We start from the raw sequence: 21,915 nt of genomic DNA on the forward strand, positions 1-21,915 counted from the left end.
CTTCATCGCACATGGGACGTGGGTGGTGGGTCTTTTCGCGTTTGAGGACCGAGTTCTCTCGAGTACCGTGCCCCACACCTTCGTCAAGTGTGAAGTATACGTCAAAGAGGCGCGACTAGGCGCTAGCCGGGACGAGAAGCGTGAAGCATGAGTCCTCCGGGCGTACGGCTCGGCCGTCGTGGCTCGAGAATCCAGAGCGCGGACGGGCGCAGGTGTCAAGCTCTTATATCTTGTCCTTGGGACTGGCGAGTGACACATGCTCATCGACCTTGGCTTTTTGGTCCTCATTTGTGACTAGTACGGCGTCCTGCGGCCCTTCGACCTAACTTTCAACTTTGCACTTCGAACTCCGCCCCCCACCCCCCCTTTCTTCAGGCGCAGCTCGCCGTCCTCGAGCCGCACCCGTCAGCCGTTCCTCCTGGAGCAACCTCCTCCTCCGGGGCAGCGTCGTCCTCCGGGGCGGCGACTTCCTCCGAGGGTCTGGGCCATCAGGCCGGCGCCTCATCGTCCGCGGATGCTGCACCGGCGACACCCACTTCCGCCGAAGGCTTGCGCCAGATGCGACTGCAAAGGCTGTCACAGCCGCCGCCCGGGTAGCGCAAGAAGGGCTGGTGAGGTTGAGGCCGGTCGTTTGCCCCCCCTCCTTCCCCCGTGCTTTGTCTATGGGCTGAGCTGCGAGGGCGCACAGGAGAGTGGGGAGAGAGAACCCACACGGCGGGGAGAATGATAGAACCCGGCGTTGCTGTCTGAATGAGAGTCTCCTCGCGCGAGTCACCAGAGTACACCGTGTGTAGTGTGTAGCCGTTTAACATCTATCACGTCGTGGCGATTCACCTTCACATTCTGGAGAGCGACACACAGCGAGGGCTGCCGCGCCCGCAGCGGTGGTGGAAAACTCTAAGAGACGCGTGCACTGAAACTGCACGCTGCCGCTGAGCACCGCCACGCCGCGGTCGCTGGCGCCGCGTGTCCTCGAGCGCGCGCGTTGGGCACGCGCGCCGAGCCCGAGGGCCTAGCCGAGCGTGTGGCAGAACCCACAGACCTTGTTATTGAGAAGAAAATACCCCCTATGGCGCTGCGCGCTGTCCTAGATGAGTAATGAGAGGTTCACAGGCTTCACACACTCAAACAAACAAAAAGTGTGAGAGAGAGGGGAAAAACCCCGCGCTTCCATCCACGCTCCGCGCCACCCTGGCGAGGTGCACCCGGCCTGAATTGCCTTCGGTGGACCTAGACGTGCTGTGTGGGCGGGAATGGTCTGTGCGTGCACACGTTGGGGGTGCGGCTACTGACGTAAAAAAATGCGGTTGGCCGCTGACCGCAGACCGCATTCGGCGCGTCTGTTACATGAGGAGCGGCGAGGGGCCACAATACATCTATGAGTGCCGACGCAGACGACGCTGCAATACGTGCGGTGCAGCGCCTTCGTCAATCATCCACCCTTGCAAGCACGCTGCCGACCGCGCCTAATGGCGAGGCGGCACCTCGTGCTCAACTGCTTCCCAAGCACACATACCGCCCCCGCCCACGGAGAGGAGACGCTGAGCAAGGTGCACGCACGGTGACACGGCTCCGTATCCCAAAGGTGCTCCTCCGGGGCTCCGATGGGGAGCTAGATGCCGACGCAGCCCAGCCTGTCCCGCCGCCGCCGTCAAGGCCGTCACCACCAAAGGCGGGGGTGCGCAGCCGGGCAGAAGCTGCAAGACGTACTGACAAGCATGGTTGCGGCAGGGGTCGACAAGCTAAACGACTTCAACTGGATCTCGCAGCTCCGCTACTATTATGACCCGGTGCGCTCGACCGACATTAGCATCAAGATGATTAGCGCCGAGGTGAAGTATGGATTTGAGTACTTGGGCAATTCCTTCCGGCTCGTGGTGACCTCACTCACAGATCGCTGCTACCGCACTTTGATGGGTGCCCTCCAGCTCAATTTGGGCGGCGCGCCAGAGGGTCCTGCCGGCACCGGCAAGACGGAGACGACCAAGGACCTTGCAAAGGCGATTGCCAAGCAGTGCGTCGTCTTCAATTGCTCCGACGGGCTCGACTACCTCGCCATGGCAAAGTTCTTCAAGGGGCTGGCTGCTGCGGGCGCGTGGGCGTGTTTCGACGAGTTCAACCGCATCGACCTCGAGGTGCTCTCTGTGATCGCGCAGCAGATACTCACCATCCAGCGCGCATCGACGCAGGGCCTCAAGCGGTTCCTCTTCGAAGGCACCGATTTGCCGCTCGACGCCTCGTGTGCGGTTTTCATCACCATGAACCCCGGCTACGCCGGCCGCTCTGAGCTGCCCGACAACCTCAAGGCGCTCTTCCGCCCGTGCGCCATGATGGTGCCCGACTACGCCATGATTGGTGAAATCTCCCTCATGTCGTACGGCTTCTCCGAAGCGCGCCCGCTCGCGCGTAAGATCGTGCAGACATACACACTTTGCTCCGAGCAACTCAGCAGCCAGGACCACTACGACTACGGTATGCGCGCCGTCAAGTCAGTCCTTACCGCCGCCGGTGCACTCAAGAGGAAGTTTCCGGAGGACGACGAAAATCTGCTCGTGCTCCGCTCCATCAAGGACGTCAATCTGCCCAAGTTTCTCTCGCCCGACGTCCCGCTCTTCAACGGAATCACGTCAGACCTCTTTCCAGGCATCACGCTGCCTGAGCCCGACTACGAAGAGATTCTGAGCGCCGCACGCGAAGCCTGCACTGAGCTCCGGCTGCAGCCCGTCGACAACTTTCTCGCCAAGGTCCTCGAGCTGCACGAGATGGTGCTTGTGCGGCACGGGCTCATGATCGTTGGCGAGCCGTTCGCAGCCAAGACATCGTGTTACCGCGTGCTCAGCCGCGCGTTGTCCTTGCTCGCCGAGGGCGGCAGCCCGACCGAAGTGAAGATCAACACGCCCACGCTCAACCCCAAATCAGTGCCACTCGGACGTCTGTACGGCGAGTTCGACCCGGTATCGCACGAGTGGTCGGACGGGATCCTCGCCGTCATGTTCCGCTCTTGCTGCGACGACACGTCGGGCGAGCGGTTTTGGATGGTGTTCGATGGGCCAGTTGACGCGATCTGGATCGAGTCGATGAACACGGTCCTCGATGACAACAAGAAGCTCTGCCTCGTCTCGGGCGAGATCATTTCGATGTCGCCGAGGATGAACCTGCTCTTTGAGCCGATGGACCTCTCCGTAGCCTCGCCTGCGACTGTCTCGCGCGTCGGCATGGTGTACATGGAGCCGTCGCAACTCGGCTGGCGGCCACTCCTCGCGTCGTGGCTCGAGGCGCTTCCGCCGACGGTGAGCGAGACAGACAAGACGTTACTGCAGGACTTGTTTGAGTGGCTTGTCGAGCCCTGCCTCTTCTTCGTGCGCAAGTCATGCCGCGCGCCCGTGCCGGCCCAAGACATAAATCTCGTGCAGGGACTAATGCGGCTATTGCTCGCCCACCTCGACGCCTGGCGCGTCGCCGAGGTGGACCAATCTCGCCCGGTAGACAGCGCCAAGTCGGCCGACGTCCTGACCTGCTACTTCTTGTTTTCGCTCGTGTGGAGCCTGGGTTGCGTCGTCGATGACGATGGCCGCTCAAAATTTGACACCTTCCTCCGCTCCCTGTTGCAGAAGGAGCTGCCGGCGGAGCTCGACATACCCGGCGCTCCGGTACTGCAGGTTCCGCCCTCCAGCCGGCCGGCGGGTGCCATCAAGGCATCAAAGCTCTTTCCCGCCGGCAAGACGGTGTACGACGTCGCCATCGATTGCTCGTCTGGCGCGCCGCAGTGGCGCGACTGGATGAGCACAATATGTGCGTACAGCGTCCCGAAGGGCGCAAGGTTCCACGACATCAACGTCCCTACCATCGAGTCCGTGCAGGTGGGCTACATCACCGACGTTCTCGTGAAGCACAGCGTGCCGTTGCTGCTCACTGGCAACACAGGCACAGGCAAGACGATTCTCCTCGCGCAGCGGCTGAACGAGCTGCCATCCGACGCTTTTCAGACTATCCAGCTCTCCTTCTCTGCGCAGACCGAGGCGCGCGTGACGCAGAGCATCGTTGATTCACAGCTCGACAAGAGGCGTAAGGGCGTGTACGGCCCGCCGTACGGCAAGCGCGCAGTCGTCTTCATCGACGATCTCAACATGCCACAGCCGGAGGAGTACGGCGCACAGCCTCCTATTGAGCTCATGCGCCAGTGGATGGACCACGGCGGCTGGTACGACCTAAAAGAGCTCTTCTTCCGCCAGCTCGTCGACTTGCAGTTTGTCGCCGCGATGGGGCCTCCGGGCGGGGGCCGCAACCACGTGACTCCGCGCTATATGCGGCACTTCAACCAGCTGTGGCTCACGGACTATTCAGCCTGCTCGCTCGAGCGCATCTTCTCCACCATCCTCGCGTGGCACCTCGCAGACTTCGGCGGCGACGTGAAGGCCACTTGCAGCAAACTGGTTGCGTGCACCGTCGCGGTGTACACCACCATCTCGGCCGAGCTGCTCCCGACGCCGGCCAAATCGCACTACACCTTCAACTTGCGCGACGTCGCAAAGGTCTTCCAGGGCGTTCTGCAATCGTCGCCAAAAACAATTGGTGGGGCTGACGAGATGCTCTGCCTCTGGCAGCACGAGTGCCGCCGTGTCTTCGCAGACCGACTCGTGGACGACGCGGATTCGCTCTGGTTCACCACCTTGCTTGACTCGCAGCTCAAGGGCGCCTTCAACAAAGACCTCGCCACGGTAACGGGAGGGACGACGGCGCTGTATGGCGACTTTATGAAGGACGATTCAAGCCTATACGAGCGGCTGCCAGGGATGGATGTGCTCACCGCAAAGATGAGCGCGATGCTAGACGACTTCAACGCCGTCTCGAAGCGGCCAATGTCTCTGGTCCTCTTTCCGTTCGCGGTCGAGCACGTGTGCCGCATCCTGCGGATTCTGAAGTCACCCTTCGGAAACGCGCTGCTCGTTGGTGTCGGAGGGTCGGGACGTCAGTCACTCACCACGCTGGCCACTGCCGTGGCAGACTTTTCCCTATTCCAGATCGAGCTGTCAAAGAACTACGACACCACCGCGTGGCGCGAGGACCTAAAGGTGCTGCTGCGCAAGGCCGGTGAGATGGGAGAGTCGACCGTGTTTCTGCTTTCGGACGTGCAGATCAAGGACGAGTCCTATGTCGAGGATCTCAATAACCTCCTCAATGCGGGCGAAGTGCCCAACCTCTTCGCCGCCGACGAGGTTTCCCAGATTGCCGAAACTCTCACGCCCGTGATGAAGCAGGAGGGCGGCGCCGACTTTTCACCTTCCGGATTGTGGCGCCTCTTCGTTCAACGCTGCCGCGCGAACATGCACATCGTGCTCGCCATGTCACCCATTGGCGAAGCCTTTCGCAACCGGCTCCGGAAGTTCCCCTCGCTCGTCAACTGCTGCACTATTGACTGGTTCACTGCGTGGCCAGCGGACGCGTTGCACACCGTCGCCCACTCGTACTTTCGCGACGTCGAGATGGAGGAGTCTACGCGCGAGGCTGTCGTCAAAGCGTGCTCTTTCTTCCAGGTGTCGGTTCGCGAAGCGTCGCAGGAGTTTTTCTCTGAGCTTCGCCGCCACAACTACGTCACGCCCACCTCGTATCTCGAGCTGCTCGGCGCCTTCCGCAGTCTGCTCGATGTCAAGCGCTCCGAGGTGTCCCAAGCGAAGTCCAGGTACGACGTGGGCCTCGAGAAGCTGCAGCAAACCGCCGAGTCGGTCGAGGGCATGCAAGCGGAGCTGATCGAGCTTCAGCCAAAGCTGGTCGTGGCCACCAAGGAGACGGACGAGCTCATGGTCAAGATCGAGAAGGACTCGGCCGATGCGCAGCAGGTGCGGGACAAGGTGGAGGTGGAGGAGGCAGCGGCGACAGCCAAGGCGGAAGAGGCGACAGCCATCAAGGTGGAGTGCGAGGCCGGCCTTGCAGAGGCACTGCCGGCGTTGGAGGCGTCGATACAGGCGCTGCAGACCCTCAAGAAGGATGACATCACCGAGGTCAAGGGGATGAAGAACCCGCCGGGCGGTGTCAAGCTCACCATGGAGGCGGTGTGCATCATGAATGAGGTCAAGCCGGAGAAGGTGCCGGCCCCAGACGGAAAGGGGAAGGTGGACGACTACTGGGGTCCTGCCAAGAAGATGATGTCCGACTCGCGCTTCCTGCAGAACCTGATGGACTACGACAAGGACAACATCAAGCCGGAGATTATTGAGAAGATCAGGGTCTACACGAACAATGATGCATTTGACCCCGAGCTCATCAAGAAGGCCTCCAAGGCGTGCTTTGGGCTCTGCTGCTGGGTCCGCGCAATGGAGGTGTATGACCGCGTCGCAAAGGATGTCGAGCCAAAGCGGCTGCGTCTCGCAAAGGCCGAGGCCGAGTTTGCCGAGGTTTCTGGGCTGCTCGCCGAGAAGAAGGAGGCGCTCGCGGCGGTGGAGGCTAAGATCAACGAGCTGCAGGCGCAGTTCACAGCGGCAGACGAGAAGAAGAAGGACCTGGGACAGCAGGTGGAGGACTGCTCGCAGAAGCTCGATCGCGCGCAGACCCTCATCGGGGGCCTTGGCGGCGAGAAAGATCGTTGGGGGGCGAGCTCGGCCCAGCTAGGCGAGCAGCTGTTCAACATTACGGGCGACGTGCTCATTGCCTCAGGGGTCGTCTCCTACATGGGGCCTTTCACCGCAGTCTTCCGGGAGCGCGTCACAACCCGCTGGATCGAATACTGTCGCTCGGAACAGATCCCGTGCTCGTCGCCGTTTTCGTTGGGGGCCACCTTGGGCAACCCGGTCAAGGTCCGCGAGTGGAACATTGACGGGCTGCCGAACGACTCCTTCTCAATCGACAACGGGATCGTCATCTCGTACGCCCGCCGCTGGCCCCTGATGATCGACCCGCAAATGCAGGCCAACAAGTGGATCAAGACCATGTGTGCGGCGCCCAAAACTGCAGGGCTCGTGACTTTCAAGCCCTCCGACGGCGACTTTGTGCGCTCCCTCGAGAACGCTGTGCAGTTCGGCAAGCCAGCGCTGCTGGAAAACGTGGGCGAGGACATCGACCCTGTTCTCGAGCCGGTGCTGCTAAAGCAGATCTTCAAGTCGGGCGGAGTGGACTCGTTGCGCATTGGCGACTCGACCGTCGAGTACAACCCGGACTTTAGGTTCTACATCACGTCCAAGTTGACCAACCCGCACTACCTTCCCGAAGTCTCCGTCAAGGTGACATTGCTCAACTTCATGATCACGCCAGAGGGGCTACAGGACCAGCTCTTAGGCATCGTTGTCGCCAAGGAGAAGCCCGAGCTCGAAACAGAAAAGTCGGCGCTCATCCTCGAGGCGGCGGGCAACAAGAAGCAGCTCAAGGAGATCGAGGATAAGATTCTGCAGGTGCTGTCTGAGTCGGAGGGCAACATCCTAGACGACCAGACCGCGATCGACGTTCTCTCCTCGTCTAAGGTTCTCTCAGATGAGATTGCGCAGAAGCAAGTGGTTGCCGACGCCACGGCAGAGCGACTCGACCGCACGCGGGAGGGCTACGTGCCGACTGCTGTGCGCGCCAGCACCCTCTTCTTTTGCATTGCCGACATGGCCCACATCGACCCGATGTATCAGTACTCGCTCCAGTGGTACATCATCCTTTTCGAACGCGCGATCGACGAGGCCGGACAACCGCCCGCAGGCCTCAAGGACGCCGAGGCGCTCTCACAGCGCCTCGAGCTGCTCATCGCCCAAAACACGCTGTCGGTGTACCGCAACGTCTGCCGCTCGCTCTACGAGAAGGACAAGCTCCTCTTCTCCTTCCTCATGGCAACGAGCATCATGCGCAGCGCCGGCGAGCTCGACGAAAGTGAGTGGACCTTCTTCTTGACAGGAGGCTCGGGGCTCATCCCTGACGATGCGCCCAAGAAGCCGGTGCCGTGGCTGGCCGAGCGCGGCTGGGGCGAGCTCCTACGCCTCTCCGAACTCGACGGCTTTGGCCCGCTGGTGCACGCTTTTGGCGCCAAGGCCTCCGAGTGGGAAGTAATCTACGAGTCTGCAACGCCGCAACGCGAGCCGTTTCCCGCCGCGTATGGCTCGCTCAGCAACTTTGCACGCCTCTGTGTCCTGCGTTGCCTTCGCCCGGACAAGGTTGTGAGCATGGTAAACGATTTTGTGGGGGACCGCCTTGGCGCCACCTTTGTTGAGCCGCCGCCGTTTAGCCTTGAGGACTGCTACGCCGACTCCTCGCCGACGGCGCCCCTCGTCTTTATCCTCTCGCCCGGGCAGGACCCGATGTCGCAGCTGCTCAAGTTTGCTGAGACCAAGGGCTTTGGCGGCCGCCGCACTCAAGCTATCTCGCTCGGACAGGGCCAAGGGCCGCTCGCCCAACGCATGATCAACGACGCCCTCGGCAACGGCGGTTGGGTGGTGCTGCAAAACTGCCACCTCGCGACGTCGTGGATGACTTCGCTCGAGAAGATCTGCGAGGACCTGACACCGGAGCGCGCGCACGTCGACTTCCGCCTATGGCTCACCTCGTCTCCCTCGAAGCATTTCCCCGTCTCGGTGTTGCAGAACGGCGTCAAAATGACGAACGAGCCGCCGAAGGGTCTGCGAGCAAACTTGCTCGGCTCGTTCCTCGCCGACCCAATCTCGGACGAGGCCTTCTTTGCCGGCGACGGCATGGGCGAGAACGCTGCCGCGTGGACGCCCCTCGTCTTCTCGCTCGCTTTCTTCCACGGCGTGATCCAGGAGCGGCGGAAGTTCGGTGCGCTCGGCTGGAACATCCCGTACGAGTTCAACGAGAGCGACTTGCGCATCTCGGTCCGGCAGCTGCGGCTCTTCTTGACCATGTTCGACGACGTGCCTTTCGAAGCGTTGCGCTACTGCTTTGGCGAGGCCAACTATGGCGGCCGCGTGACCGACGACAAGGACCGGCGATGCCTGAGCGCGCTCCTCGCGGAGCCAATCTCGGCGGCTGCGATCGAGCCCGGCTTCACCTTCTCATCGGACGGGGTGTACTGTCAACCCGGGGCGGCCACGCACGAGGGCTACCTTGAATCGATCCGCGCGCTTCCTCTCACGCAGCTGCCCACGGCCTTTGGCCTGCACGAGAACGCCGATATCACCAAGGATCTCAAGGAGACACGCGAGCTCTTCGACGCCGTGCTCTCGACCCAGGCTCGCGCCGGCGCTGGCGGCGGGGGCGGTGGCGAGGATGTGCTCGACAAGATCGCCGAGGGTATCGCTTCGAAGCTCCCTCCCGCCTTCGACCTCGACGTGGCCGGAGCCAACTACCCCGTACAGTACCTCGAGTCAATGAACACGGTGCTGCACCAGGAACTGATTCGCTTCAACCGGCTGACGTCGGTCATCCGGTCGTCGCTCGCCTCGCTGCGCAAGGCAATCAGGGGTCTCGTGGTCATGAGCTCCGACCTCGAGGCGCTGGGCACCGCCCTTGTCCAGGGGGTGCGGCCGGCGCTCTGGATGAAGCGCTCCTTCCCCTCGCTGAAGCCGCTGGGGAGCTACGTGAGCGACCTGCTCGCCCGCTTAGCCTTCTTCCAGGGCTGGCTCGACAACGGCGTGCCGACCCACTTTTGGATCTCCGGCTTTTTCTTCACACAGGCGTTCCTCACGGGCTCCAGCCAAAACTACGCGAGGGCCAACGCGATCCCGATCGACCACCTCGGCTTTGACATGCACGTGCTCCCGGCGAACCACGACTGCTCCGTCGCGCCGCAGGAGGGCGTGTACGTGCACGGGATCTTCCTGGAGGGCGCGCGCTTCGACGAGAGCAGCGCGGTGCTCGGCGAGTCGGAACCTAAGGTACTCTTCACCAAACTCCCCTCCCTCTGGCTGCGACCGCAACGGGAGGCTGACATCGCCGACCGGGCGCACTACCTCTGCCCCCTCTACAAGACGTCCGACCGGCGCGGCACGCTCTCGACGACGGGCCATTCGACCAACTTTGTCATGTTCCTCAAGCTGCCGCGGTTAGAGGAGCAGCCGCAGGAACACTGGGTGAAGAGGGGGGTGGCGGCGCTGTGTGAGCTGGACGACTAAGTACGTGTGCGGGCGGGCGGTTTGTACTCGAGTACCCCTGCTGTGGCGGGAGAGAGGTAGGGGAAATAATCTGCGAACGAGCTCCAAGTGACCTCGCCCTCGTACACCTCCTTCGTCTCCTCGTGGAGGTCACCTCATCCGGATGCGGGATGGCGAGACGCCGCGGGGCCGTTTTGTGTTGCTCTGCTATTTTCAATGTATGTGGCTCTTACGTACATTCCCGGAGGAGGACTGCTGACAGGGGTTTGCGATGAGGAGTGAACCGAAGGGTTTCTCGGGGTTAGTGCACCACTAACGTGCAGGAGCACTACGCCTCAGCGGGCTCATACTAGCACCCACCAGCCACCTCGCGAGCCGACGTTCTGGCTCAACGAGGCTGCTGCTGGCACTCGGGGCCGACTTTCTGGCCCAGCGAGGCCGCTGCGGGGCACACGGCGGCACGGGTCACTCCTCAACACAAATTTTTGAAGAATTACAGAGAATCGCCACCCGGTGCTGCCGCTAAGAGCAGCCCGCCCAGCTTTTGGCGCTCCATGGCATCCGGCTCTCTCCTCCCCGACCTCTCGATCATGCACCGGAAGAACAGCCAGTCTCGGCCACCGTGCGCGGCATGCGGCGAGGTGAAGCCACCGGACAGCTTCTCAAAGTCGCAGATGCGCAAGGCCGCGCACGAGAGGAAGTGCAAGGACTGCGTCGTGACGGGTGTCGCTGCGCTTGAGGCGAGTCAGGCGGAGCTGAGCGCCGCAGTTCAGGGCTACTCGAGCTCAGAACAGATGGTGGCGCCGTCGCAGAATGCAGTGTCGCGCGAAGAGCTGCTGGGATTGAGTGGCGCGGCGGCACCACCGGAAGAAGAACCGGAAGGCTTTGGGTTCCGCATGCTGCGCAAGCTGGGTTGGCAGCAGGGCTCCGGGCTGGGCAGGCTGGGCGAGGGCCGTGTTCAGCCACTCTCCGACTCGCTCTCTAACAATGATCGACGGGAAGGGCTCGGCGCCAGTGCCGGCGCGACACAACAGCCTCTGACGCGGCAGCAGCTCAAGGAGGCGCTGGCGCGGCTGCTCGCCGACACGACCCGCCGAGAGAGCACTGGCCTGCGCGGGCTGGACCTAATTGGGCTGAGTCAGGGCGAGCGGAAGGAGATGCATGGCGCAGCCCTCTCCCTCGGCCTCTCCTCCCGCTCGTACGGCAAGGGTGAGATGCGCTTCCTGCGCGTCTTCCCTCGTGGACTGTCTACGGTGGCGGGCCGCGTTCAAGGCGCCACCGAGACCGGAGCCGGCGTCGCGAAAGGGGGAGGCGGTGGAGCCGGCGAGAGCGGAGGGAGCGGCGAGCCGCTTCGGCCGCCGCCCGACTCTGCGCCGCCGTCGAAGCGGCAGAGAGGTGAGAGGGAGGAAGGGGCGGCGGAGGTGCAAGCGCGGCCTGCCGCGCGGCCTGCCGCGGACCCGGCCGAGGTGGGGCAAAGCCTCGCGTCGGCGGGCGCAAGGAGGTTCGTGCGCGCGGTGCGTGATGCGAACCTAGTCGCGGCGGCGGCGGAGCTGCGTGGCTTCCTCCGGCTCCCCGTTTCGCACGACTCCCTGCCCCACCTCGTCGGCTTCATCAACCTCTCCTCGCGCCACCGCGAGATGGTCGATGCGTGGGAGGCCTTTGGGCACGCGAGGGGCGGCGAGGGTGGCGAGGGCGCCCCCGCGGTGCCGCGCACGCTCGCGCTCGTGGCGCGGGGGCTCGACCTCAGCCTGCTCCTCGAGGGACTGTGTGAGTCGAGCACTGCGGAGCACCTCGCCGCCGCGACCGAGGTGTGGGGCGAGATGCGGCGCCTGCACATCCCGGCAGCGGCGGACGCGTTGGATGCCCTCGTCCTGCGCTGCGCGGAGAGCGCAGCGCACGAAACCGCCTTCAGCGCCTACCTCTGGGCGCTCGATGCGAGCGTCCGCCCCTCGTGCGCCGCGGGCACGGCTCTCGTCCGCACGAGCGCCGCCTCCGCCGAGTGGGCTGCCTCCGCCTACGCCGTCCTGGTCTCGATGCGCGAGGCCGGCCAGGGGCTGATGCTCGAGCTGCCGCGCCGCCGCGCCGTCCTACAGGCGCTGGCGGCGTCGCTCGTACGCGCGAACGAGGCTGGTTTCGCGCGCAACGTGGAGGCCATCGGCCAGGACTGGGAGGGATGAGGTGTTCTCGTGTTGGGAAGCGGGTTCTTTTCTTTTCCAAAGGCGCAAGCATGCCCATGTGTGTGCTGGCGGAGAGCGACAATCGCCGTCCCTCTTCCGCGACCTCTCTGTGCTTCCCCCCGCGAGACCTTACTCTCCATACTATCGTCTCTTTTTAGAGCATAAGTGCGGTCAGCAACCACCACCCATCCAGGGGCAGGGCCGGGGAGCCGCTGCCCGAATCTTTTCCTTTTCTCGGCCCGCGCGGGAGTCGCTTAGCCTTAGAGCTTAGTGCTTAGACGTTAGAGAGAGATTTTAGAAAACCAACAAGAAATCACGACTCGCTTCTTGTGGCTCTCGTCGAGAGCGTTTAGCGTCCCGGCGGGTGGGAGAATATGTGTCGTCTGATGTGTCACTGGGTGCGTCACATCGGTCTTGATAACAAGCACGGTCGATCCGTCGAAGCGATACACTCGTTCCTATCACGCTGGAAGGCTTGCACGGAGCTCTGTGCCGGCACACAGCAGAGCCGTGCGGCAAGAGAAGAGCTCGATGGGGAGCGAGAACCGTCAGATTTTCAGGTGTAACCTGAAGTCCGTCGCGATGCACTCAATCCCTCCCGAGCGAAAGCCGGTGGCTCTCTCGAACTCGTCGATATATTGCGGATAAACTGCTCTTCCCGCATACGGCTTGCAGAGTCAGAGGCGCAGAAAGGCTGCGAGTGCTCGACGAGTCTCGCGAGCTGCGCGGTCAAACCTGGGGGGAACTGACCGCATCAAGGCGGACTTCCGAAACCTGGGTGAGCACCTCTGACGGTTCTCGCTCCCCATCGAGCTCTTCTTGCCGCACTGCTGTGTGCCGGCACAGAGCTCCGTGCAAGCCTTCCAGCGTGATAGGAACGAGTGTATCGCTTCGACGGATCGACCGTGCTTGTTATCAAGACCGATGTGACGCACACAGTGACACATCAGACGACACATATTCTCCCACCCGCCGGGACGCAAAACGCTCTCGACGAGAGCCAGAAGAAGGCGTCCACACAGAAAGCCGCTCCTCGGACAGGCGAGCTCGCTCGATGCCGGCGAGCGCATGGCGCACGCCTTGGACGGTGGCGAAGCCAAAAACAGCGATGGTGGCCGTCCGCTGGCGTGAGCGGCGGCGGTCGAGACCTCACCATTCGCGCCGACGACCCAACCTCACGTGGAATAAGGGCGTAAGCGGAACAACCCAACCCGGGCCAACAACCCAACCCAACCCAAAAAGCACGATTCTCAAGTTGGGCCCTCAGCGTGGTGCACGTGCTTGTTCGGACGCAAAGTGCCAAAGCGCCCGTAATCCAAACGAGGGATGGCACGAGGACAGGGTCCCCTGTAAAGAAGAAAGAAAGAAAGAAAACAGACAACCCAAGAAAGGGATGGGAGACGTGTCGTGCGAGGCGTGAACAAAAAATTGTCGGCATCGTCGCGCCTCGCGGCCTCGCGGGCGCGGGGCGAGGAGAGCTTGGAGAGAGGTGAGCTACGACGGTTCGTGGCGTCCTTCATGAAGCTGCTGGCCCTTGGAGCCGTTGCGCCTGTACTCTGGCTAACGCCCGCCAGCCGCCGGTCAGCGACGCCGAGAGCTCCATGGGCATGCAGTTCCAGCCGCCAGTCTGCGGTCAGCATGCAGTTCCGCGCGCCAGGCGCTGAGGTGCCAAACCCATACGCGGCACTTGGCGTGAGCCCGGATGCCTCCGCCGACGAGATCAAAAAGGCCTTCCGCAAAAAGGCGACGGCACTGCACCCCGACAGGAATAACGGCGGCGACGAGGAGTTTCAGGCGGTTGGACAGGCTTACGAGATCTTAAAGGACCCGGAGAAGCGCCGCGAGTTCGACCTGACTGGCACTGTTGGCGGCGGCGGCATGGGCGGGGGCGGCCCGAGCCAGGCCGCGCAGGAGGCTATGATACGCGAGTTCATGCGGCAGAATGGGTTTGGAGCAGACTTTGGGTTCGGCGGCCAGGGCCAGCAGCAGCGGCCGGCGAAGAAACCGTTCCCGCGGCCCGGCGTGGACTGCTGGATCGCGGCCGACGTGGCGGAGATCTCGCGCGCCTCACGCGCGAGCATGTTCAGCACCGACAAGGACGAGATTCGTGCTCGCTTCGCAGGCACGCTTGGCGTGGTTTCGGCGGTCGACTCGCGTGACCGATCGGTCAAGGTGCGGGTGATGGTGTCGCCAGGCCGGGCCGCCGAAATCTGGTACGGGTCCGACGCGATTTGGGACCCGGCTGCTCTCGCGGAGGGGGGGCAGGTGCGGGTGTGCCGCGATGCCGCCGCGTTGCACCGTTCCTCTCGCGCGGCGGGCCTCGCCATAGACCTCGACAAGGACAGTGTGCGGGAGAGGTGCGCCGGCAAGACGGGCACGGTGCAGGCGGTCGACACCGGCGACCAGACCGCCAAGTTGCGGGTCGTGGATCGACAGGCAGGCACGGCGGTTATCTGCTGGTTCGCCATCGCGAGCCTTGTCCCAGTGGTTTAGCAGGCCGGAACTCCTTGTGGAGGTTCATAGGGTGCTAGGTATAGAGCTCACGCAGAAGAATTCCAACCTCCCCGCTTTTGTTCACGCTGTACCGACCAGGCCCGTCTCGCCCTCTCGGTTAGCCGGAGCTCGGTGTGACCGCTCGCCACGCGGCAGGACCGCCTCGCCAGGGTTGCTTCCCCCAGGATTAGTGTCTTCTCGACTCTATACTGAGGGACGAACCAAGGGCGGCTGTGGGCGGGGCTGCGGCCGGAGCTAGCATGGCTCGTCAGAGCCGAGACCCCGGCGAGGCGGCGCTCCGATGGGCGGCTACCTAGCCAGTCGCGAGGTTCTAACCGCTGCAGATCGGCGATAAATTAAACATGCCAGCGGGAGATATTCGGCTGATATGTGTAAATCTCCCGATCTCATCCCGGTGATGGACACGTGCGTGCGTCCCTTCTTGTGTTGCGTTTCGGACGTCCCTTCGTTGTGTTCTCCCCGTCCGCCAGCGAGGACGCTCAGTTGCTGGCGGCCGCAGTCTTTCTGTGACCCACCCACCTCTCCCTTGTGTTTTGTCTGGGGGGCCTACTCTGATCTCTGTGAATTCGCGGAGCGAAGAAAATTTTATACGGAATACCTCCATTTTGGGGCCTCGTTTGGAATACGTATTCCGGAATACGTGTGTGGAATACGGCCTAAAACTGCAATTTTATACGGAATACGGCCCTTTTGGAGGTCATTTGGAATACGTGGAATACGTATTCACAGAGTAGGCGGGTGGGGAGGGGTTTCTCCTGCGGAGTCGTGCGTGCGCGGGGCTCCTCTTTGCGAATACTCCCTACATGCATCTCGCACCCGTTCTACCAGAGAAGACCTCGCGCAAGGACAGTGTGCGGGAGAGGTGCACCGGGGCAAGACTGGCACCAAACCCACCACCACCCACCCACCACCACCACCAACCACCACACCACCACGGCGCGCGCGCTCGACCACCAAACACACAAAAGAAAGATGAGGTCAAGACGCCGTCGCCACTCTGCCGTCGAGGAAGTCGAAAAATGCTCGGTCTCTCGTGGCTCCGGCGCCGGCCGCTCTCGAACGGTGGAGGGGGCGACGCAGCGCGACCGCGCTCGCCAGCTACCACTACGGCGGCTGTGCCCACAGCACCCGCCGCGTCGCTGAGTGAAGACTGCGCCATGATCTCGGCGGCAATCATGGCGCGGACAGCTGTTCGACGGCGTGAAGGCCGCGTGCGGCTCGCTCGTTGCCTCCGCGATGCGGTCGCGGCTGAGATGCGGCAGCGTGCGAGTCGCCTCCAGGTCGTGCGAGCCAATGCCTGCCTGCGTGCAGAGCGGCAGAAGGCTTGCCGGGAGCTTCTCGACGTGCCGCTCTTGCTTCTGGCTGCTCCCAGCGACGACGTGCTCGCTGCGAGCGAGCACGCAAAGGAGATGGACGTCAGCGGCTTTGACTTCGCCGCGAGCGACCACGCGCTGCACGCCCTTCGTGGCGACTGCCGCGACTGCGTCACACGCCTGACTCATGTTCTCGACGCTGCGGAGCGCGGGTCGAAACGGCGGGTTGACAAGATCGCGGAAGATGAGGCGGCAGCTGCGGCGGTCGTGGCAGCCAAGGCCCAGGCAGACGAGGTGGCACGCCTGGCCGAGACGCGAGCACGTTCGGCGACCCTGGCTGCCGAGATTCGTGAGTCACGGGCGCGAGATGCCGAGGCGCGCGCGCTGGCGAGGTTGGCAGAGGTCAATGCGCTGCTCTCGACCAACCACATCAGCCCCAAAGCCAAACGCCACAAGGGCGTCATCCCAGCGAGGCCGCGGCCACCGACCAACAACGGCCATCTGGGGCGAGCCATGTACGCTTCGAAGTTGGCGCATCGGCGGTCAAACGCGGAGTTCGATATCTTTTCTGACTTGTGAGTGGAGCGCAGCGGCGCGGCGCGACCGCGAGCGCTTTGTTCAGGGGTGTGTGGGCGGGCTTCTTTGATCGGCAGGGGCATTGGCCTGCCAGGTCGACAGCCGAAGGCTCGGACGCGCTTCAGCGGCGTCAGCGCGTCACAAGGTTGAGCCCTCTTCCCCCCGCTGCGAAAAAGGGTCCTGAGCGTGGGGCGTGGGGCGGGGTCGCGCACAGTGGCCGCTGGCGTGTGGAAATGCAGTTACGTGTGCGACTCGGGAGGAGATCCACGCTTTTTTTCTCGTTTGTGGCATGAAGGGAGAGAATGGCCAGAGCGCAGAGGTGCAGGCGTGGCAGCGCACTCCAGCAGTGTGTGCACAGTGCAAGCAGAGCCGTGAATGTGTGATACAAAAAGAGCATATTATACGCACGAACGTAAACACCGAAATGAGAGCCGTTTAATTCTGCCTCGAACTCGCCGTACAGATACGACATTTTGTGCCTGTGGCGCTGTGAGGGGACATCACGTAACATCGCACACGAGCGGCTCGTGTGCGATGGAGGAGGATGCCAGCCCAGCAGGTGGGAAGAGCTGCCGGCGGCGCCTCTGGCGGCTCGCGCGGCCCCAAAATGAAGGTGGACGGCACTAGCAACGTGGGCACGGCCGCGCCTCCTCGTTCTTGCAGCGAGGCCGCTCCGGTGACGCCGTCCGAAACGGCGAGCCGCGGCTGGGGGAGAGCACGCGCTCGGAGTATGCGCTGCGGGCACGTGCGCCGCCGGCTCCCAACTGTTGTACAACGGCGGGTAGCCCTACCGGCGGCGCGGGAGAAGGGTGCTGCGGCGTAGCAAGGCGTTGTCAGGAACGCGAGGGGCGGCGTGTGTCGCCAAGCGAGGGTCGATCCATTTGAACACCAAGGAGCGGTGGATCAAGCCCGTGCTCTCCTGATCGCGGAGAGGGGGCACACCACAGCACCTCAGCAAGCAAGCTGCTGGACCGCCACAGCAAGCTGCGGCTCCGGCCCCTTGCCGCCTGCTGCGCTCCAGCCGCGGGGCCCAGCTCTTGCCGACGCTCTTGCCGACGCCGGAAGCGCTGTCTCGACGCCCGCCCCGCGTCCCGGTGGCCCGAAGGTGGGGGCAGGTATGACCCACTCGTCCGCGATCTCTCTCCCGATCGCTGCGCGATGAGCTCCGCCGCCCGCTACTCCACCCCTCGCTCCAGCGCCTTGCGCTCGCGCTGCGTCAGCTTGCCCTGCAAGCTGCCGGAGAGCACTCCTCTCTGCACCGCCCCCACCTGGTCCTCCAGGAAGACGGGGCGCCGCGAGCTCTCCTGCCGGTTCCACTCGCCCACCAGGGTGGCCGAGGCGGCGCGGCTGCCCTTGAGCTCCTCGACGAGCCGCTTCGTCGACATGACATTGGCTCCGTAGTTGGTCGCGGCGACCTGGATCGCGCGGTCCGCCGTGGCGGCCCATACAGGCCGCTGCCCCTCGGCCGCGATCCTGCGCAGCTCCTGCTCAATGTAGAGATCCGCAGATGGCGTGAAGACGACGCCGAGGCCGAGATATGACTCGACGTGATCACTGCGCGAGCCGGTGCCCGCCGAGTCGAACACGACGACAATGTCGTACCGCTTGGGCGAGTTGTACTCGACCAAGTCGTCCAGCAGCAGCCTGTCGAGCGAAGGCAAGGTGAGGTTCCACCCGCCGTTGTGCGGCGCGGACTGGGCTATCCCCCGTGTCTAGCAGCGCCTGCGAGCGCCCTCCATATCGTCGCGGTCACGACGCTTCTTCAGCCGGGCCCAATAGCCGATGACGTTGTAGCCGTCAACGAGCAGCAATGGGACGGCCGTGGTGTTGTACTTGCCCCGCGGCAGCTCGCCAAGCTCACTTGAGGCAGCCTCTGCAGCGGCGTCCGCGCCGTTTGACTTTCTCCGGAAGCTGGTGCGCTCCTTTGGAGGCCGGACGCCGGTCCTCTGCCGAGCGCGGTAGGCGCGCACAAGCGCAATCTGCTTCCGAGCGGACAATAGAGAGTCTCCGCTCACCCGGCCTGGTGTGGCAGGCGGGGACGGCGGCGGGCCAGGCGCTGCCGGCGGGAGAGCCTTTGGCCGCCGCTTCTTCCCATCGCCTTTTGGGAACAGCCGCACGGCGCAGCGCGGTGCACATGTTGAGAACGAACGGTGTAGGCTGAGGCTAGGCAAAGAGGGCAGGCCGAGTAAAAGTACGACCGCGATTTGCTGGGCCATTTCGTTGCTCGAAGAAGCAAGGAAAGGCAAAAAGAATTTCACGGTGTCACTCGCACTATGAGGGCGCAGACGCGAGACGGCCGCGGGGAGGTTTGGCAGGCGGCGAGGTGGGGGAGAGAGCGCATAATTAATCATGTAAATTAATGAAACGCTATTGTCAACTCACAGCTCACAAGAAGAGAGCGGTTGGTTTTCAAAAATCTCTCTCAGCTCACTCTCTTGAGAGGCGCAATCGATGTCCTCCTCCCCGCGCGGCGGCACACCACACACGGCGAGGCACACGACACACGCGGCGTGGGTTGGATCCACCGAGGCGCTGGGAGCGAGTAGTGTCATGGAGAGAACGCCCACGCGCAAACTCCCCCTCGCTTCATCTCCTTCTCTAGACGACTCACAGGTCGTCGTCTGCTCTCATGTCGGGGCGCAGTGCTGCCGTCTCCAAGGTCTCCTCGAAGGGCTCGCGCCTCCACGCGAGCAGCTTCGCGCCGCGGATGCGCTGCGCCGCGCTCGTGACGGAAGGCGTCATGTCGATCCTGTAGTTGCCTCGAAAGGGGTCATGAAGGTCTGCCATGATCATGAATATGCTCGAGAAGGCGGAGCACATGAACGCAAAGAGGAGGCGGACGCGGTCGATGGAGAAGAAGGCGATGGCGGCGGCCGCGGGTCCGGCACGAAGCACGAAGCAATAGAGAAGGGACGCCATCAGCACCGAGAGCATGAGGTAGGTCGTGCTGGGCAGCGAGCCCTCGACAACGGCTCTCCGCTCGTTCCTTGCCGCCGCTAGCTGAAAGACGAGCTCGGTGCATCGGCTGTTCGTCCCGAGTGAGTCGCTCGGCGAGAAGCCGTACAACGGCCCGCCGTACAGCGCATCACTCACCTCGCTCAGCAGATCAGACATCTCGAGCACCGTGGATTGCTGATTGCGCCAGTGCTCCGCCCAGACCGGAGTCGTGCTCGAGCCGCCCATCGGGATGGAGTGCGCCGCGCCGAAGACGCACGAGTGGCGAAGCGATGCGCTAAGCTCCTCATTGTACCGTTCGAGCAGGGCCGCAGCCCTGCGCATCCGCGGCTTGTCGCGCCGAAACAGCTTCACTTGCTGCTGCGTGAGCACCTCTAGCATGAAAAATTCCTTGAGCAGGCACCTGGGCCGCAGGGGAGCAGGCTGCTGCTCTTGCGCAGGGGTGTGTCCTGCGCTATGGCACATAGCGGAGACCTGCGAATGTCGACCTGTCGCTGCCACAGGGCAAAGACGCCTTGCGCTGCGACGGTGCCGAGGGCGAATGTGAGTACGCTCGCCACGACCCCCTCCAGGTCAAAGAGCATCGCCTGAGCAACCTCCTCGGTGAGCAGGTTCTTGAGCCTGACCGCCTCGCCCGAGCCCAACACAGGCAGGGCGTTCCAGGCAATCGCCCCGGTAATGAGCGGCGCAAACGGAGAGCGCACCACGGAGAGCGCCCTCTGGCGCAGTAGCACCATCGAGGCGTGCCAGAACGGGAGCTCATCAAAGACAACGCCGGCTTCAGCCCTGGTTTCACCGTCGGAGGCGACAGCCAGAGCTGCACCCCGAGGCTTCGCTGACGGGGGGGGGAGAACGGGAGCTCTGTTTCCGGCGGTCGCTCCCTTTAGCTCTCGGCGGGGAATGGGAAACGACTGGAGAGCGCTGCTTGAAAGAGCAGGTGCGAGAAGGAAGAGCACCACCATGTGGCACATTTACTGCCAGAGAACCGTTGCGAAAGCTTGCTCCAGATATGTCGCGGCCGATCTCTCCTAAATGTCGGTCTGCGAGCCTTCGCCCCCGCCTGCCCGTCCGAGCGCGGCCGGCGACAACCCGAAGAAAGAGAATCTGCTTTACGTTGAAAGAAAGAAAGGAAGAAAACCTGCAAGCTGACAAGAATTCTTTTACTGGAAGCCCCGCGTGCTGGGCGTGCGCCTCGCCTGTCGCGCGAATCGTGTCGTGCGACCACCTTATCTTGTCGTGCGATGCTTAGCAACGTGGTTGCCAAGCTGTGGACCGAGGCGCCGGCGGAGCAGCGCAAGCTCACCACGCAGGTCCTGCCCCCGTCCGCCGTCCGCACACTGTATATGCCCCTGTCTGATCCTTCCGCCGCACCCTCGTTTGCCTCATCCCGCTCGCCTACTGACACTCACTCCCCGGCGCCACAGCTGGCGCGCAACTCCTTCTACTTTGTCACCGCGATCATCCTCATCAAGCAATTTGGTGAGCAGATCGCGATCTGAGGCGCCGCGCTCTGCACTGAAGCGGGCCTTCCTGTCGAGAGTCGCGGTCGCGCGTGAGGGGTAGCTTGGTGGCTTCGATTCGCACACAGCTGCCCGCGCGGAGGGAGGTTGTCGGTATCAACCGCTCTCTGAGCCTACTGCACCGCCGGACTCGCGGGAGGTGATGCGCAGAAAGCGATCGCGGGCTGTTGCGGGCGGTTTCTGGCCGTGTTTCCTGGCTGCGCTAGCCTCTGCGGCGCATCCAGCTCCCTTTTTCCCGTCATAAATATTCTTTCACGCGCGAGTACTACTACACACCGAACGTAGGGGCAAGAGTCAAAACGAGGGCGAGACAGGTCAAGAGCGTGACCCGACGCGGCAGAGGGGTCAGCGCGCTACCGCTAGACCGCTCTCCCACCACCACGCAAAGGACCATGAAGGCCGGTATGCGCACATTGAGTCGCGCAATCACACACCCTCGCCGCAGTGCTTTCGCTTCTCTCTCGCTAGGCGCGTATTGGGCGGGGGCGAGTACGACTCTACCGACTCTCGCGACGCGTCCCAGACGGCTTAGGAAGCCTCACTTGGGTGTGCATGGGCCTCATGACGCCACGAGGCCCGACGGGGACTCGTCGCTGAGCCTGCGCAGCCGCGCGTGGTGGACCGCGCCGAGGCAGACCAGCGGCGGCAGGAGGAGGGTGGAGGCGGCCGTCAGCAGCAAGTGCAGTGCCGCGGCAGCCTCGCGCGCGCGCTGCACCTGCTCGAGGTGTGGAGATGTGGCCGAGATGTGGCCGAGATGCGGGCCGAGACGGAGGCCGTGACGCAGCCGCACCTGCTCCGGGGAGAGGGCGGCGGCGGTCTCGCCGTCGGAGAGGTCCTGCGCGAG

General features: G+C 63.4%; 7 protein-coding genes across 7 annotated transcripts in view; 4 read left to right on the forward strand and 3 right to left on the reverse strand.

Moving 5' to 3' along the window:
• Positions 1-1,378: 1,378 nt before the first annotated feature.
• On the forward strand, positions 1,379-10,037 carry EMIHUDRAFT_230030 (hypothetical protein; the record flags this gene model as incomplete). The annotated part of the gene is made up of 3 exons (XM_005785419.1): positions 1,379-1,409; positions 1,732-9,776; positions 9,849-10,037. 3 exons carry the CDS (start codon positions 1,379-1,381, stop codon positions 10,035-10,037), a joined length of 8,265 nt encoding a protein of 2,754 aa, XP_005785476.1.
• A 1,826-nt stretch (positions 10,038-11,863) lies between these two features.
• Positions 11,864-12,193, forward strand: EMIHUDRAFT_364116 (hypothetical protein; the record flags this gene model as incomplete). The annotated part of the gene is made up of 1 exon (XM_005785420.1): positions 11,864-12,193. A coding segment is annotated over one exon (330 nt), but the record flags the coding sequence as incomplete, so codon positions are not given.
• Positions 12,194-12,474: 281 nt separating this feature from the next.
• On the reverse strand, positions 12,475-13,631 carry EMIHUDRAFT_230032 (hypothetical protein; the record flags this gene model as incomplete). The annotated part of the gene is made up of 5 exons (XM_005785421.1): positions 12,475-12,651; positions 13,139-13,272; positions 13,347-13,367; positions 13,439-13,540; positions 13,616-13,631. 5 exons carry the CDS (start codon positions 13,629-13,631, stop codon positions 12,475-12,477), a joined length of 450 nt encoding a protein of 149 aa, XP_005785478.1.
• A 200-nt stretch (positions 13,632-13,831) lies between these two features.
• Positions 13,832-14,686, forward strand: EMIHUDRAFT_111960 (hypothetical protein; the record flags this gene model as incomplete). Its single annotated transcript, XM_005785422.1, has 1 exon — positions 13,832-14,686. The coding sequence occupies one exon, from the start codon at positions 13,832-13,834 to the stop codon at positions 14,684-14,686; it is 855 nt and encodes a 284-aa protein (XP_005785479.1).
• Positions 14,687-15,726: 1,040 nt separating this feature from the next.
• On the forward strand, positions 15,727-16,599 carry EMIHUDRAFT_230034 (hypothetical protein; the record flags this gene model as incomplete). Its single annotated transcript, XM_005785423.1, has 1 exon — positions 15,727-16,599. The coding sequence occupies one exon, from the start codon at positions 15,727-15,729 to the stop codon at positions 16,597-16,599; it is 873 nt and encodes a 290-aa protein (XP_005785480.1).
• Positions 16,600-17,882: 1,283 nt separating this feature from the next.
• Positions 17,883-18,407, reverse strand: EMIHUDRAFT_57461 (hypothetical protein; the record flags this gene model as incomplete). The annotated part of the gene is made up of 2 exons (XM_005785424.1): positions 17,883-18,295; positions 18,353-18,407. Coding segments are annotated over 2 exons (468 nt in total), but the record flags the coding sequence as incomplete, so codon positions are not given.
• Positions 18,408-21,870: 3,463 nt separating this feature from the next.
• EMIHUDRAFT_441671 (hypothetical protein) overlaps positions 21,871-21,915 on the reverse strand; it is a gene marked incomplete at both ends in the record, with an annotated part of 1,108 nt that continues 1,063 nt past the window's right edge. Inside the window, one exon of the mRNA XM_005785425.1 lies at positions 21,871-21,915. Within this exon, the coding sequence (XP_005785482.1) occupies positions 21,872-21,915 (44 nt within the window).

Source organism: Emiliania huxleyi (assembly GCF_000372725.1).
Source record: "Emiliania huxleyi CCMP1516 chromosome Unknown EMIHUscaffold_160, whole genome shotgun sequence".
Taxonomy (NCBI): domain Eukaryota; phylum Haptophyta; order Isochrysidales; family Noelaerhabdaceae; genus Emiliania; species Emiliania huxleyi.